The sequence below is a fragment of the Vulpes lagopus genome, chromosome 12, assembly GCF_018345385.1.
Source record: "Vulpes lagopus strain Blue_001 chromosome 12, ASM1834538v1, whole genome shotgun sequence".
In the NCBI taxonomy this organism is placed as follows: domain Eukaryota; kingdom Metazoa; phylum Chordata; class Mammalia; order Carnivora; family Canidae; genus Vulpes; species Vulpes lagopus.
The window spans coordinates 61,473,442-61,490,035 of record NC_054835.1 but is presented as its reverse complement, the minus strand read 5'-3'; the positions used below and the strand labels follow the sequence as shown (position 1 = coordinate 61,490,035).

Here is a 16,594-nt window from a genome sequence, read left to right as displayed (position 1 = left end):
TAGAGTCACTAGTTCTCTAATCCAGTTAATTTCATAAAGAGGCAACCACCCTTAGGTTTTACGTATTTCGAAGCTTAAAATTCTATATTTCAGTCAAGAGTAGAGCCAGAGGGGATCCCTGGGTGGCTCAGGGTTTTCGCACCTGCCTTTGGCCCAGGGCACATTCCTGGAGCCCCATGATCAAGTCCTGTGTCAGGCTCCCGGCATGGAACCTGCCTCTCCCTCTACCTGTGTCTCTGTCTGTCTCTCTCTCTCTCTATGTCTATCATAAATAATTTTTTTTTAATCTTTAAAAAAATTTTTTAAAGAGAGTAGAGCCAAAATAAATAAATAAATAAATAAATAAAGAGAGTAGAGCCAGATACAAGGGCGCCCAGGTGGCTCAGTGGGTTGAGCGGCCGACTCTTGGTTTCAGCTCAGGTCATCACCTCAGGGTCAAGCCCCACGTCCACACCACACTTGGTGCAAATCTGCTTGTTCCTCTCCCTCCCCCTCCTTTCTCTCTTTCTCTCTCTCTCTCTCAAAAAATAAAGATTTTTTTAAAGATATAGCCACATTCACACGTGCATACATACAAACAAGCAAATATATGAGAAATGCATTTATGTGCCAGTGTTTGCATGTACGTGCATGTACGTAGTTGGCCAACCATCTTGAATAACACTTACTTATTCAGCTCTTAACTTTCCTAGCAAAATGCTGTCGTAGATCACATATATTACTGAGTGTTACATGTAGTCATATGTTATTATAAATAAGATCGGGATAAGTGTAAATATTAGCCCTCCTCAGCTGGACATGCTTTACAGGACCCACGTAATGCAGCATGGCCTGGGCAGCCCCCGGGGTTTAGGGCTACCCTGCAGGATGTGTGGCGTGGTGTGAACTGACTTCCTGGGAAAGCCACTGCTGGGTCTCAGTGTCTGATGCCAACGCTGCATGTGCCCTAGGACTCCAGTCCTTTCCTATATTAATGGGGCAGCAATCCCTCCTAAGACAGAGCAATTAATTAAATATGTGTGCATGTTTTGGTTGCCTGAGAGCTTAATAAGGGCTTACAGGGTAGTGCAGAGGTATTCATGTAGTCTACTCACCAACCGTTTGTTGAAATTCTTCAATGTGTCAGGCACGGTTCTAGACACTGGGGATTCGTTGGTGCATAAAACAGACAAAACGTCAGGTTCTTCAACCTACTTTTCTGGTTGAAAAAGACAAAATAATGAAGTGAAACGGAGATGAGCATATAGAGGAAAATATAGCAGGCAAAGGGGGTGGAGAACCCAGCTGTCAGCCGTGCTCCCCACACAGCCTTGTGGCTCTCACTTCTGGTCAGGTCGAGAGCCATTGGAGGGACTTGAGGGAGGGGCATGGGCATCTGACTTAGGTTTTCATGGTAGGACCGTGGCTATTGGGTCATAGCCCGTGTGAGAGGCCACCCCGTGAGCCCGGCGGGAGATCGTGGTGCGTGGCCCAGGAGGACGGCAGCCGTGGACGTGGCCAGACTCCCAATGCCCTTTGGAGGCAGAGTGGATAAGCTGTGCCCGCGGGCCGGACGGGAGAAGCGAGAGGGAAAGAAAGCACGCGGCCACCCGGTGCTGTCCGTGAACTTTGTCAGGATGAGCCGGGCCTCGGGTCCCCGGGTCCTCACTGCAGACTGGTCGTAACCAGTGTACGGGTGAGAGGACCGGACCGAGACGCAGAGAAGACCCAGAGGCAGGTTTCGCGCCCCTAGGACTTCTTCCAGCGTCTAGAGAGCCAATAGGCAGTGATGCCTGGCGGCAGCGCAGGATCCCACACTCCCTGCAGCGACCCTTTCCGTGCGGTCGGGCCTGGTGACCCTGAGGCAGGAGCTCACCTGCGTCTCCCCGGCCGCCTTCCAGCTCCTGCGATTGAGATCCTCCGTGGGCTTCCCCTCACTCCCTTCTCTCCACGGAACATCGTAAATGTCGCCGGGGCGCAGACTCCTTCGCTCTAGTCAACGGGACTTCAGGGTGCAAACCGCCCACAAATCGGGCAGCTTGCAGGTACGGGTCTCATGCCTCTCTGTTCGGCTGGACGCACATTCCCACTTGGGTCCGGATCTGACGGTTCACCCCGCAGCCCCTGCTGAAGACAGAAGGAAAATCCTTGCAGCACGGAGGGGGGACAATGGCTCACACACGCTGCTCGCCGGGCACTGTTTGCTCCCAGGCATTCCTTGTTTGATTGAAATCCATATGACGAACCTTTGTGGCAAGCGGAGCAACGGCAGGTGGCCCAGAGACTTCATCCCAGGTTTTTGTCTCAAATGCATTGTGATCTAAACACCTTCCCTTTGGGCCCTTTGCTATTCTTTGCTCCCAGGTGGGAATTTTTTTTTAATTTCTTCCTTCCCGCAGCCTTCTTCCCTGCATTCCACTGATTTCCCCGATTTAGCAGCTGTTCCCACGACACCCACGGCCCCAACCAGTTTCCCCAAGTTAGCCGGTCACAGACGTGATCCCATCTCTTCTCCAAAGCACCTGGGTTTCCAGTCCTCCTTTTGCAATACCTGCCTGACTCCCTAACACATGCTTAGAAATTCCATCTCAAAAAAATAAATAAATAAATAAAAATAAAAATAAAGAAATTCCATCCCGCTCCATATCCTGGCTGCTTGCCTCTTCTTAACACCAATATTAGTATAAATAATACCCCTCTCATTCAAAAAAACATCGAGAACGCCACTGCCATGGTTCGAGAACGCCCAGGAATCTGTTGCCCAACGCCTCGGCATTGGCGTCTCCAGCTACGGCCAGATGGGGTGGCCCCCCGTTGGTGGCCGGGGTGTTTCTTTGTGGGAACCTTCCCTCTGATAGTTTCGCACTTTTGTTGCTATTACCGCCGTTCTACGTCTCTGTCCCGGATGGCGATTCGACGAGGGTGGTTGACGAGTGTCCCGGTAGCGCGGACTATTGAAATATTTAACTGTCCCGAGGAAAAGCGGCCGTTGGGGTGCGAGGCAGGGCAGTGGATGATACGGAGATAGAACATGCGACACTAAGAAATCATCGAGGAAGGGGAAAAAGAAAAAAACAGTGTGACAGGCTCGGCTGCGACTTTAAATATGTCGCCGGCTTCCTCTCACAAATATGGTTGTGATTTAAGAGAAGGACTTTTTTTGTTGTTTTTTTTCAGACCTGACTTGTATTTTTTTCACACCAGGACAACAATTTATGGGGCAAGGGAGACCCCGGTGAGAAGTGCTATGTTATATAAACATATGCTGGCCTGCTTTTGCGACGTGCCTAGATGATGTTACTGGGGTTTGGGGGGTGTTGTTGTTTTTTAATTTCCAGAAGAAAATATTTTAGCCAGGATGACTAGTACACCAGATTAAAAACTAAAAAAAAAAGCAAGCTGCGTACATCAAGGATCATCTCATATCACGATTGATACCAGAAGCTTAGTATCGGCAAGACTTTAACATGTGTCGTGGTTTTGTAGACGTGCACCATAAGGTCCCCCCGAGCGCCATCTGGTTCTGCTCTCCCTGGCCTAAGGGATCTATAAAACTACCGAAGGAAATTGAAGTTAAGGAACGAGCATGTGTTTTACAGAATTTCAGATCTCTTGATTGAGGTTTGTAAAGTCTCTCTGAAAAACAATAAAAATCTTTGTTGAGCCCTTTGGTGTCACCCCCGCAGGAAAGGTATTAATACACTACGTTAGTGACATGATTTTCCCAAGTCTCGCCACTGCCCCCTTTACCAACACAATAAATTACTTTACATATGAGGAATTTCCTGATTAAAATAGCCTGTATTCATCTGTCCGCCTTTAATCACCTAGATAGCATGAAATAATTTATAGGCCACAAGTCCAGCTCTTGCCGACGGGGTGGGGCAGTGTCATGATGCGACGGAGGTTCGTCCAAGGTTACTGGGGGAGCCAAGTAGCCTAGAGGGAACCAGTACCCTGAACTCGGTCAGATGTTCCTCAGGGAGCCAAAGGTGGGGAGCTCCTGCAGCAGGACGCGCCGCTGGTCGGCAGGCCTCATGCCTAGAGGGAGGCCGGCCGGGTTCTCGCAGCGCAGAAGGGGCCGGCTGCATAGCCACTTCCAAGCCCATTGCGTAGAGAAGCCCGTGTGGGAGCAGTAGGAGGGGAGGAGAGAGGCTGCTGTGACACTGCAGTGCAACGCGGGCCGTTCAGAAGTCGGCGTTCTGCAGGGCGGCCTGCTGCCCGTGGGCCCGGCGTCTTCCCGGGCCAGGCTCCGTGTCGGGCAGCAGGGCGCAGGATAGACTGCGACCCGTTGTCCCCGTAAGGCCCTCCCTGCCCACCGCGGCACGTTGATGTCAGAACATGGGGCGCCGCGGCTCTGGTGAGCAAACCGTAGGAGACCGGAGGGAACCTGCTGTTGTAGGGCAGAGTGCCGCCCCTTCTCGCCAGCCGGCTGGCCCGTGAGGACGTGTTGGTGCGGCCGGATCCCCGCTAGCATGAGGGCTGGGGCGACCAGGGAGTGGGGGGAGGAACCCTCGCTAAATCAGTTCACAGGCGACTAAGGGTAATTTCACAAAGTGGCAGGAAGGAAACGGGGGGCTGTGGGAAATGGGAGACGGACAACGGCCGCCCCAGGAAGGTCTTGTTGAAGAAGGAAAGATTACGCTGAAAGTCAGAATGATGCGTGTGTGAAGAGCGTTTCAGGACTGAAAGAGCAGCAGGTACCTGTGCCCCGGGGCAGGAATGCTGAGCCGAGAGGGCGCCCAAGGGTACTGTGAGGAGTCTGCGAGGCAGGCAGAGGGCGCGGCACCCCCACGAGCTCAGCATCCCCACCCCTAAGACCAGTGTGGCTTGGTTCTGAGGGACAAGCGAGAGATTCCATCCGAAGGGCTCATGAAGGGAACCACATGTCGCTGTGTGATCTGCTTCAATAAATCCTATCACTGAACACAAGTCTTGGCGTTCTGGGTTAGAGTAAGATAAAGGGATCGCCCAGGAGTGGTCAGGAGCCGCTTCGTTCCATGTTCTCACTTTGGCTTCCTAGCACATATCAGCTGCACCAAGTTCTTTCGTGGCATATTTTTTGATGCTTCAGTGAAAAAGCGATTGTGGATTAAATGTAAAAGAAGCTTGGTGATGGCCATGGAGTCCAAGGCCGCTGTGGCAGCTACGCAGTCGCCAAGAAACCAGGTTTCTGCTCTTGGCTGCCCTGCCAACCTCGTCAGCCCAAAGTGGCTGCTTCCGCTCTGGCTGTTTTACCAACATTCCAGCCAACGAGAAGGAGAAGAAGAAAGATGAACCCTCTCTCTTTCACGCTCTTTCCTAGACCTTGCCCACCACGTTTCCACTTAGGTGTCCTTGGCCAAGAGCTATACCATGGCTAGCTGCCACAGGAGAGCCAGGGGAATATAGTCAGAGCTGGAGGACAAAGTGTCTAGCCAAGAACCCAAGGTCTGTACCTAAAAAGAGGAGAGGGGATGCACTGGGGAAAAACGAGGAGTTTTTACCATGAAAGTTAGTGATTTTTCAAAATAAGCCATTTAACAGCTTTTACAGGCCTTTCTTACAGCTAAGTGCTTTTTTACTTTTTGAGTTTTTTAAAAATAATCTCCTAAAAGAGATGGGAACTATGTGACAGGCCGGAGGTGTTCACTAATGCTATGGCGGTACGCATTTTGCAATTTATAAACATACCAAATCAACACGTTGCACACCTTCAACTTACCTAATGTTATACCTCGGTGATAGCTCAGTAAGGCTTAAAGTAAATTTAAAATTTTTAGAAATGATCTTCTACAATTTGAAATCTATAGGTCAGTGTCACAGATTGCACTACTAGTGATCGAAGAATTGATGCTCTACGAGATAGTTTTTGAGATAAAATAAAGAGCCATCACGAAATTCTAAAGAACTGCAGAAATGATAGAGGAAGTGAGGAGCTTGAGCCCTGGAGTGATGGACCCTGTCTCCCACAACTTCATCCAGGAGCATGACATTTTTCAATTATATTTCTTACAATAAAAAGAATACTTGGTTACTAACTCTGCCCTCATTTTTCTACTTTTCAGTTTTTTTTTAAATAGCACAATAAGGACAATCAAAATAAAACAAATTCTGTTCTTAATTATTTTCACTATTCTGGGAACTAGATCCCCAGAAAATAGAGTTTCAGAGCCACACATATCCTGGCAGTCTCTATTCTTTTTTAGAAAGAGGATTTTGCGTCTTCAGTTTTCGGTCTATATTGGTCTATAGTGAAATTTTACTTCCTTTTTAAAAAAAAAAGTTGACTTATCAATTCAGGTCCCAACTAACTCACTCTCTGTCCCTTTCCTCTGAACATCTTTCGTAATCATTTCTCATTCTTCCCTTTGCCAGAGGGTGGAGATGCAAAGGCTGCTCCTTGCATCATACAGCTAGATTGGATATGGGTTCGGAGTCCCTCAGAGTGATCGCTCCCACTGCAGCCCCTCACCACCATCCGGAGATGTCCATGGGGGGGGGGGGGCAAAAATAACATAAATTCTATGAGCTGGGATCTGATCTGCATGTTTTTTCTATGATTTGGAACAATCCTATTTTCTCAGATTTTTGTTTGTTTGTTTGTTTGGAATAAGCCAAGGGTTTCCTTTGTCTCTGAATAATCAAGAGCTTCTGGGAATAATTGCAAGCATACTGGAGTTTATTCAAAACACCCTTCCTATTTTCTGGGTGTTCTGCTCTGTTTTTATGGAGAAAGTAATAATTCATCTTGTGTAAGAAGAGCCCAAGTTGGCTCCACACAACTGAGATTTACAGAGCGCCCGTGTCTCAGGACCTATACTGGGTGTCAGTGGATCACGAGGTGAGAAAAAGAGGGTCCTCTTGAGGTTGGTTGAGTCTTACGGACCAAACAACCGATCAGAGGGTGTTAAATATTGTGCCCGCGGCGCACAGGGGCTGGCAGAGGAGGGGACCCTCAACCCCCAGGCTGTAGTTTGGATAGTTTCTTGCTACTGCTGTTCCCAGCCTGTCCAAGAAGGCAAGCAGGAGAAGGACTTTCCAAGGAAAAAAACAGCCCAAGCAAAGGAGGGGTTTGGGGTCGCGCTCACAGGAAATGGTTGGAGCTAAAACTGAAAAGTTAAGCAAAGACCAGGTCACAGAAAGCTACTCTCATGTCATTAACGTCATTCCTTTAAGCCTGGGTGGATGGCTTTTCTTTGTGAAATACGTAGTATTCTAGAAGGTATCTGAGAGCCGTACAATAAAGATTTGGGTCAGAGGACCTGACAAATAAATGCTAATAATAAACTAGTAAAGGAGGAAAAACATTTTAAATCTTGACATAAATATGACATAACTTAAGTTTTGCAAGAATTTCTTTTCAGCTAAAATAAGACATCAAAGGCCTTTCTCAGTGATAAGCCCCATGTGGACCTTGGCATGTGCATTCCTCCATCTTTGGGTTTTATCAGAGGGAGGTGTGGAGCTTGACGACCCAAGATGTGTGGCCACTGAAGGATTTCAGTGGAAGTTCGTGTCTTCAAGCCAACGCTTCTATGGACTTGAAATTTGTCTCCAGTAAAGGTACAAAGTGGTGTGAATGAACGACAGAGTGCTGCCCGGTGATGACTTAGGTACCACCAGATTCAACCCCAGAGCTAGGAACCACAATTAATTTAGACAGAAAGGCTCAAGCCTCTGAAAAAGGCTCGCACAACTTAGAGACCCTGGCAATGCCACACCACGGTGTCTCCCGGGCCTTGGACCCAAAGACACCTTTCAGAAATGTTTGTGAGATTAAATTCAAATAGCCCGGTACTGTCTGAAAGCAACGTTGATTTTGGTGAGCCAATATGAGGTTCCCATACGTCAGTGGTTCTGTTGCCAGGAGAAAGTACGATCTTGATACACTAGTGTCCCGTTGATATAAAATTTCTATTTTGCCATAAAAATACAGATGTTAAAGTTGTGGGTTTCAGCTTTCAGGGCTCCAAAAGTCACCGTCATACCTCAGGTTCAGAGCACCGGCTCTCCCAGGCCCCTGAGAGGAGGGACTGAGAAAAGGAACCAAAGGAGGAAAGACCACCTGAGTAACAGGACGGGTGAGATGGGAGTGAAAGTGGAACATAGCAACACAGAGTCTGCCTTCTCCGACGAAGTGTCCAGCATCCCGGGCAGAGACGAAGCATTGAAGGGCCGTAGGGAGAAGAGAGCCGCGATGTGGTTAGAAAGACCCAGAAAATTTGTATGAAAGGGAACAGTCCCTAAAAACCTAAAGTTGAGCACTGACTTTTCTTTTATGAAAATGATTTCATGAACAAGATGCTTCCAGAGGAGACCAGAAGGATTAACTGAGACAGAGGAGGAGGCAAGAGACATTAAGCAAGCTCATAACTCGGTGGGTGGCTTTAAAAAAAAAAAAAAAAGGGCAGGAGGTCGTGAGATGTGAGGATGACCACATGATCGCACAGACCACCCCTGCATGGGCAGGGTGGCTCTACCAAACTATTTCAAAGATGCTGTGGCTAGAAAAAACAGTTACACTCTTGGGTCTGACACCCTATTGACCAAAATCCTAAGAAGCGCCTTCTATAATGGGATATAGAAGCTATATATAATAAGCGTTTGGATTTTTTTCCCCAAAATTTGTTAACTCCCTTGGAAAAGCCCTAAGTCTTCAAAAATAAGCCCTCCTCTGCAAAGAAAATGAAAGATCCCATTCACAGCAACAACAGGAGAGACTTCAGCCAGTTGTGTATATGGTTAGTGAGAAGAAAGCTAGAAAATTAGAGAAGTGAGAGAAATATTTTTAAAAAAAAGTTGAATAAACATCCCATGTTCCTGGATGGGAGGATCGCTATTCAATCATCCGTTCTTCCCAATCAGAGAACCATTTGGGGAAAAAGAAAAAGAAAAGACATCTTCTCTGCGTGATTGTAAGTGAGCCTAGGAAAAGAATCCTAAATGTGGAAAGAGAGGCTAGGGGCTAATTGAAAATAGCGGTTTTATTATAACTATTTTGAATGTTTCACCCATCGGTGAAAATTGATGGTATTTCTGCTTTTTAAGGTAAAATTCATGATTTTCATCTATGTGAGTAGCTGAGAGTTCATTAAATACACTTTGGAAAATAGAGGGAAAAAGCAGCACTGCCCCTTGCCCGGAGGTAGGCACCGTTAACATGCCAGTCCCGCGGGGGGTTTACCCTTAATCTGTACGCTTACCTTGGATCAAATGATTTATTCTTTCAACAGTGATACAGCAAAGGGCTCTTCTAGTTGCTGGGGATACAGCAGGGAACAAAAGATAAAATCCCTGCCCTCAGGCTCTTATATTCTTGCGGGGGGGCGGGGGGTGCGTCTCAGCGGCCTGTTGTGCAGTGCGTTGGCCGGTAGCAAGTGCCACGGAGAACCGTAGGGTAGGAAGGACGTGGGAGTGGGAGTGGGGTGCAGCTCTAGGTGGAGAGGTCATGGAGGCACCACCGAAAGGTGGCCTTGCCCGGAGATCAGAAGACCTGGTAGGGACGTAGGCCAGGGTGGAAGGGCTGTGAAGTGTGCAGAGTCCGGATTTGGGTGGGGAGGACGGTTTTTATTAATTTCTTTCAACATTTTTATTTGACAAAATGTACCTAATTGACTGTTGATCAGTTCAAACATCTTTATAGGTGTACGGTTTGGGGGTGCACTCGCCGCGTTGTGTGGCCATCGCCACCATCCGTCTCCAGGACTTTTCCATCGCGTCAAACTGAAACTGCAGACGCAGAAAACAATTACCCCCGTTCCCTCCTCCCTCCAACCCCTGACAGCCACCTCTCTACTCTCTGTCTCTGAATCTGACGGCTGCGCATACCTCACAGACATGGAATCTGTAAGATGTGCCCTTTTGTGTCCGGCCAATTTCATAGCAGGGTTCATCTGTTACAGCATGTGTCCAAAAACAAAACTTTTTTTTAGACTGATACCCCATTGTATGTAGTTTATCCACTTATCTATTTCATTTATCCATTTACCTATTTGCCCGCATTTCACTTACCTATTTATCTATTGATACTTCCACCTTCTGGCTGTTGTGAATGACGCTGCTGTGACCATGGATGCAGGTTTTGTTACTAAGTAAAGCAGATGGGATTTGCCAAAGGCTGGATGTGCAGTTTGGGAGAAAAGCGGGGAGCAAGGATGACTCCTCTAAGTTTTTTTGGCCAGAGCAGCTAGAAGGATAAAGTCTATGTTTGTTGAGATGGGGAAGACTGGGGGAATAGATTCTTCTAATTATTTGACATTGCAAAGGATTCACATAGCTAATAAAAGGCTTCGTTAATGTTGGGAGGAGACTTTCATTCTCTTCCTGCCCGTTCTATGTCCTCTCCTGACCCCCCCCCCCTCAAAATTACAGCATTTCCGGTTATACTTTCCCCGGTTCACTAAAATATTTCTGTTGGTTCGGCTGGGGCAGGGGGTAGTGTAACACGCCTCGCTTTTAGTGAATGTTGCTCGGCTTTGTTCGTTTTAAAATTTTGTTTTTAAGTAACCTCTACACTCAACAGGAGGCTCGAACCCACAGCCCCAAGTACAAGAGTCGTACGCTCTACTGACTGAGCCAGCTGGGCAGTCCTGCTGTTCGGCCTTTTTTTAACAGAAAAGACAACCTGTGTTGAAAAAGGACAGTTAAGGAGATGGATCCACCTTTTATCCCAGCTCCCCAGGTCACATAAACACCCAGTTGTAACTGCTCCACGCCAGGACACAGGAAAGCCAAGCCGACTGTCCCCGCCACATCTCGGGAGCAGGGTCCCAATGCTCTGGTGTTTCTTTCAGTCTCTCCAAACACTGGGTTGTAAGAATTTATTTATTCAATAGTCATTTACTGAGCACCTGCTTGGTGGTTGAGCACTTTGGTTGTGAGAATTCATCAAGATATACTTCTTCCTCTTAAAGAGATTATGGTCTAATTGGAAGACAAAGGAGCACCTAGAAAATGGGTGATAGAAATAGAAGCCCAGGGTAGGGCCAGCTAAGCGGCGTCTAAGGAGGGAGGTACCATCTGATGGGAAAATTGTTTACTTTTAAGGAAAGGGCCCAAGAATGGGAGTAAGCATGGGCACCTTCCCAGAACTGGAGCACCCATGTGTAGCAAGGGCTGGGGGCTGGCTTCAGAGATGGCACGTGGGAAGCAAGCAGAAGTCACATGGGCGGGGTCTTAAGGTCATATAAAGGAGTTTGCACTCTACCCTCGGGGCAGTATGAAGCCACCGAATGGGTTTAATCCAAGAAACGCTAAAATCTAATTTGCACTTGGTAAGTATCCCTTTGGCTGCAGTGTGGAGACGCGGCTAGAAGCCGAGCATCACGGGCATCACTAAGTCCAGCTTGCAGGCTGTCGGGAGGCTGGGCACGTCTTTGTTTTTGTTTTTGTTCTTGTTTTTGTTTTTCTGGGCACGTTTTGGATGGAGATGATGGCAGCAGGGTTGCCAAAAAGCCGATAGGCCCGAAGATGTCAAGCAGCACGGAACCCGATGGTGTGAAGGGACCAGAATGGAGGCCGGGTCTGTGTCTGTGTCTTACACGGTTGGTGATAAAGCCATTCCCTAGACAGTTCGCACGACGGCAGAGCAAGTTTGGGGGGCGGGGTGGGGAGCAGCGTGCGTGAGGTTTGAGATGTGTCGAGTTCCAAGTCCCCGTGTGGTGGTCAAGTTCAAAGCTGGACGGTGTGTTTGAAGCACACGCAAGAGATGGGAACCCCAGGGCGAGGTTGTGACTGGTCCCCATGTAAGAGGAGCAGCCGCCAGCCTTCCCGGGGATGTTTACTGGTAATGGAAGCCGCCCGACACTGCGAGGAGCCCTTACTTCCCCTTTATTCAGGGCTCGTTTGGACAATCACAGTCCATCGTGTAAGAGCTACGGCCTTGCCCGGCCTCCTGAACAGCTGGGCTGCTACTCTGCCATACGGAAGCGCATCGGAAGCAGCCGCCTGGTGACCTGTCGGCTTTCACGGCTTTCACGGCTGCTCTCCTACCTACCAGAACCCACAGCGACTATCCGCGTTCCCCACAAGTACTTCGGGGGGAGGCGTGCGTAAGCAAAACGTGGCAAAAGTGCCCCGTGGTGGATGACTACATTTAGAAACCTGGACTTAGAAAACCGTTGAGGGGCGCCCGGCTGGCTGGCTGAAGAGCACGTGACTCTTGATCTCGGGGTCATGAGCTTGAGCGCCATGTTGGGTGTAGAGATTACTTAAATAAAGCCATAAATCAGTAAACAGGTAATGTTCAGTAGGGTCCTTTGCAGTGGTGTCTCAAAGCCTCAGATGTGCTGCCGTGCAGTGTGACGCGTCAGGAGGGTGCTGCTGGGGTTCGGTTATCCCCTTACTACGGCCTGGGCCCTGACGGGCTTCTCGGGGGCCCTGCTCTCAGGCCTGGTAACCCCAGAGCAATTCCACGGGATCCGAACCTATCCGCAGAAGCTGTCCCAAGTTCCGACACGCAGCTCCAGAAATTGAATTATCCGATTAGCAGGAATGAATGTTTACATCCTTGATGCACGTTGCCAAATGCCTCTCCAGAGGCGAGGACGTGGCCAACAGAAATATAAATCCTTACAAAGGGCTGTTTCTCCCACACCAACCGTGACAGTCAATTGTTCCAATCTGATCTGATCTGTCCTGTTTCTATGACGACACACCGTGGTATTGATTACTTGCTGCTGCTTTCGTGAATACCTTCTCTGGTCTTTTGGCCTAATGTGTCGGGTCCTTAGCTATTCTTATGAAGATAAATGGTCTATTTTTATAAGCAGATATTAAAGCTGGATTTCATATATTTGTGGCATTCGCCCAGTTTCTTACCATTTGCTTTTTCGTTATGTTCTTTTCGAACGTGTGGAGCTTATACATTTTTATGAATCCGATCTTTAAAGCCTCTTTTTATATTTGTTGTTTTGTTTTGTTGTTTTGTTTTTTTACTGTTCTTAAGCTTAGAAAGTCCTTTCATAAAGCTTTATCTAGACACTTAATAATCACCTCTTGGTTTTTCACTATTATTGGCATGAACTCTTCACCTCCCTGGAATTTGTGTTAATTTATCTCGCTGCCCTTCCCTCCCCTGTGCTAAACAACTAAGCAAGATTTACAGGGCTGTTTTCGGAATAATTTCCCCTTCCTAAAGGGATATATTATGCCCGGGCAGTCGCTAATAATCCTTACGAGAAAGATAATTTGTGTCCATTTCCGGAATGAACAAACTGAGGTGAGCGGTCAGTCCCCGGGTCAGTGGCAGTGCTGAGCCGCGTGTACCGAGCCGTAAGGTGGGGAAGGCCGGGACACCTGCCAGCCGCCGCCGCTCGCTTCCTTCGATAGTGTGACAAAACGGGTCTTCCTTGAAGCTCGGGGTGGGGGCGAGCCCCAGAAAGAACAAGAGGCCTAGGGCGATTTAAGAAATGTGAAAATTAAATGAGGCGAGCGAAGCTGCTTAGTCCTGCCAGTCGTCAGGGCGGCCGGTTCGCAGCGCGGGGCTTGAATACCGGGGGCTCCGCGCTTCTCCCCAAGGCTGAGGCGGGCAGGACGGCAGTGCCAGGACTGCTCCAGGGAGATCCGGGCACCCCAGGACTCCCCGAGGGGCCTTCTTTGGCCAGCACCCGCACCTGCTCCCAGAGCCAGGCCGCACCTGCTCCCAAAGCTGGGCTACACCTGGTCCCTGTGCTGGGCCATACCTGGTCCCAGATCCCGGCCACACCTGGTCCCAGAGCCAGACGGCACCTGGTCCCAGAGCCGGGCTGCACCTGGCCCCAGATCCCAGGCTCACCTGGTCCCAGATCCTGGCCACAGGGCCGCGCTCCGCCACCTGCCCTGGGTGGGAAAGGCGGGCTGGAGGTGAGCAGCGCATCCCTGGAGCGTGCAGACAGGTGGCACGTGTAGACTGCGTGTCCTATACAACTGACCTTGGGACCCTGCGAAGGGCAGGAGAGTCGTCTGCGGTGTGGGAAAGCAGGCGGCCGAGGGGCCCCGTGGTGCGGTCGGAGGGGCAGCCCCCACCCAGGGCCCCTGCCTGGCCTGGAGGCACCTAGGCCCGTGCTCTGCTGTGCAGACCCCCACCCCCCCAGCGCCCCCCACCCCCGGCAGCAGGGTCGAGCTACCCCTGGTCCCTGGCACCCCATCTGGGCCGCGGCAGCCCCGGGGTGGCTGGGGCAGGGGCGGGGCCTCCACTCCCCGGCCTTGCTGGGGGCCCCCCCCAGGGCCCCCACATTCCATTTGGCCAGAGGGGCCTGGGGGGGTGGGGGGGCTGCTGGCCACGACCCCCCAGCCCCCCACAGTGGGGGGAGCCCGCGGCCCCATTGTCTGGGCGCCTTCCCCGACCTGCCTGCGGGGCGACGTGTGAAAAGTTAAAGACAAAACTGGTCTCCACAGACTGAGGGGGAGCTTTCTCTACAGAAAGGAAGGAAATACCTCTGTGGGATTTTATTTTTTTCTCTTCCCCTCCCTTCTCCATCCAAAAAATACAAAGAGACTCTGTCTTTAATGCGAATGTCGGCTTTAAATCTTTTAGGTTTGGATTAACTCTGCAAAAGAAAAAAAATCTGACAGGCTTTCAGATATGACGCAGAAAAACTTTTTTCCCCTCAATTCACGTTGTTCATTTGTAAAGCCAAAGGCTGGTGGACTGAATAGTGGGCGCCAGTTGCTTCCCATTCATAGTTAACATCACAATGGTCAGAATTAGCAGCCCAGAGACTCCACCACCACTTTTGCCTTTTCCACCAGCGACGTTTAGTACAAGGTGGCAAAGGCAGGCATAAATCGTTCTTCCTTTGCCCCTAAACTAAAATAGATTAAAATGAAGGCAAGCAAATGAGGCATTTTCAGTTGCAGGACTTAGACTCTTATCCACCTTTCACTCCAGAAAGAAAAAGAAATGTGGTTGGGTTTGTGTGTGTTTGAGCTTCGTTTTTTTTTTTTTTTTTTTTTGCAGTTACCTCACTAAAAAGCTTCCTTCAATCTAAACAAAACCCACTGATTTGATAGACATTTCCTATTACATAGTAATTGTTGGTTTTCACTATTGAAGATGTCAGCAAACATGTTGAATATCATGTTTTGCTTATAAAATAAAGTGACTTTTATGTGAATATTTTTCGTCTTGTTGGTGTCTAGAATATAGTTGCTGTTTCACTGAATCCACGTGGCCACATTTATTTTCTGAAATTCTTTTGTAATGGCATCTTTTTAAACATGCTCAGAGCTATTTAATCCTATATAAGGGGGGAAAAAAGACCATAACATCCTTGAACTGACAGGCTATCTCATTGAGGCCCTGTTTAATGCAAAAAAAAAACAATCGAGCGACCGTTCCTGGTCTTCCGTTGATCGTCAAAACGGATAGGTAATCTCAAACTTAGTTTAAAAATCTCAAACTTAATTTAAAATTAGTGATCCTCATATTACGCAAAGATTGACTAGAATCGTTAACACCATAAGAAACTCTAGGTCATTTTTAACTCCCGAACCACACTTAATTTAAAGAAAAAAAATTCTTGTGATTTTGAGCAGAGTATAAATGTGCATGCATGAGTTGACGGCTTTTTAACGGAGTCGCAGCAATATATTTATGCGCTTGAGTGGGCACTGCAAATTTAGTCTTATAAATAGCCTCAAAGTGAAACAAAATATTTCTTTTGGTTTTATTATACGACATACTCCTTTTAAACTCTGTGTAATCTGATTAAATTACGGAGGAATTTTATTTTATTATAATTGCAAATAGCTAATAGATTTATTAATTTTTTAGCCATAGAATCATTTTCTTTGCAACCTGAAAGTTTCTGATATAGTGATTTGTTATTTAATACAGAGGAATGGTTGAAATTATTTTTAATGCACTGTTATTTGGGGTTTACACACTAGATACTTGGTTTGACTTTCGCAGGAACAGGACATACCAATAGGAGTCATGTAAATCTTTGAACAAAATTTTATTCTAATGTAGATATCTTAATTTGACTATACTGTATCGTGGTTTATCTGGATGATTTTTTTAAATTTGTCTAATATTTTACAAAAGTTAATTTTTATTTGCCAGGAATAGAAAATTTGGTTTCTAAGTAGGATTTAATTTACATGTTGTATTATAAGAGAATGTAAGCCAGAGTATTATTTGAAATTTGCTCCAAAAGATTGGGTTTTGATATTCTATGTTATAAAAAAAGGTCAGAGTTTATTACTTCGCATATTGACCGCAGTAATAAAAACCTCACGTAAAAAAGTATGAAAACATTTGGCACATGATAAAACCTTGCTCTATTAGCTGCTTAAGGGGGAAACAAATAGATGTAGTAAAGACATGTCTTAACACATTTGGCTTTTAATTCCACATCGTGCACAAGTTTGGATTTAAAGTCCTTGTTTATCCTCTCGCAGAGTGAGATTTTTAAAAATTATTTTACCTAAAATTGTACGAAAACTAAACATGAATGACGTGCGTCTTGGTTGCTCAGGTAATGTCGTTTCTGATGGTTTCCTCAGGCTGCCATGCTGTTCAGTTCTGGCGTCTTCTGGATGGGCCTGTTGTTCATCCCTGTGGCATCATTACTTCTTGATGTGGTGTACAAAGTGTGAGTATAGTTCTCAGTTATATACGCAAAAATGTAGATGTATATTAGTCCTCAGA

General features: G+C 47.6%; 1 protein-coding gene across 4 annotated transcripts in view; it reads left to right on the top strand.

Moving 5' to 3' along the window:
* ATP8A1 (ATPase phospholipid transporting 8A1) overlaps window positions 1-16,594 on the top strand; it is a 223,414-nt gene that overhangs the window by 190,713 nt on the left and 16,107 nt on the right. For all 4 annotated transcript variants that reach the window (XM_041727158.1, XM_041727160.1, XM_041727159.1 and 1 more), the window contains one exon: window positions 16,450-16,538. In XM_041727158.1, coding sequence (XP_041583092.1) covers window positions 16,450-16,538 — 89 coding nt within the window. The remainder of the gene's footprint in view (window positions 1-16,449; window positions 16,539-16,594) is intronic.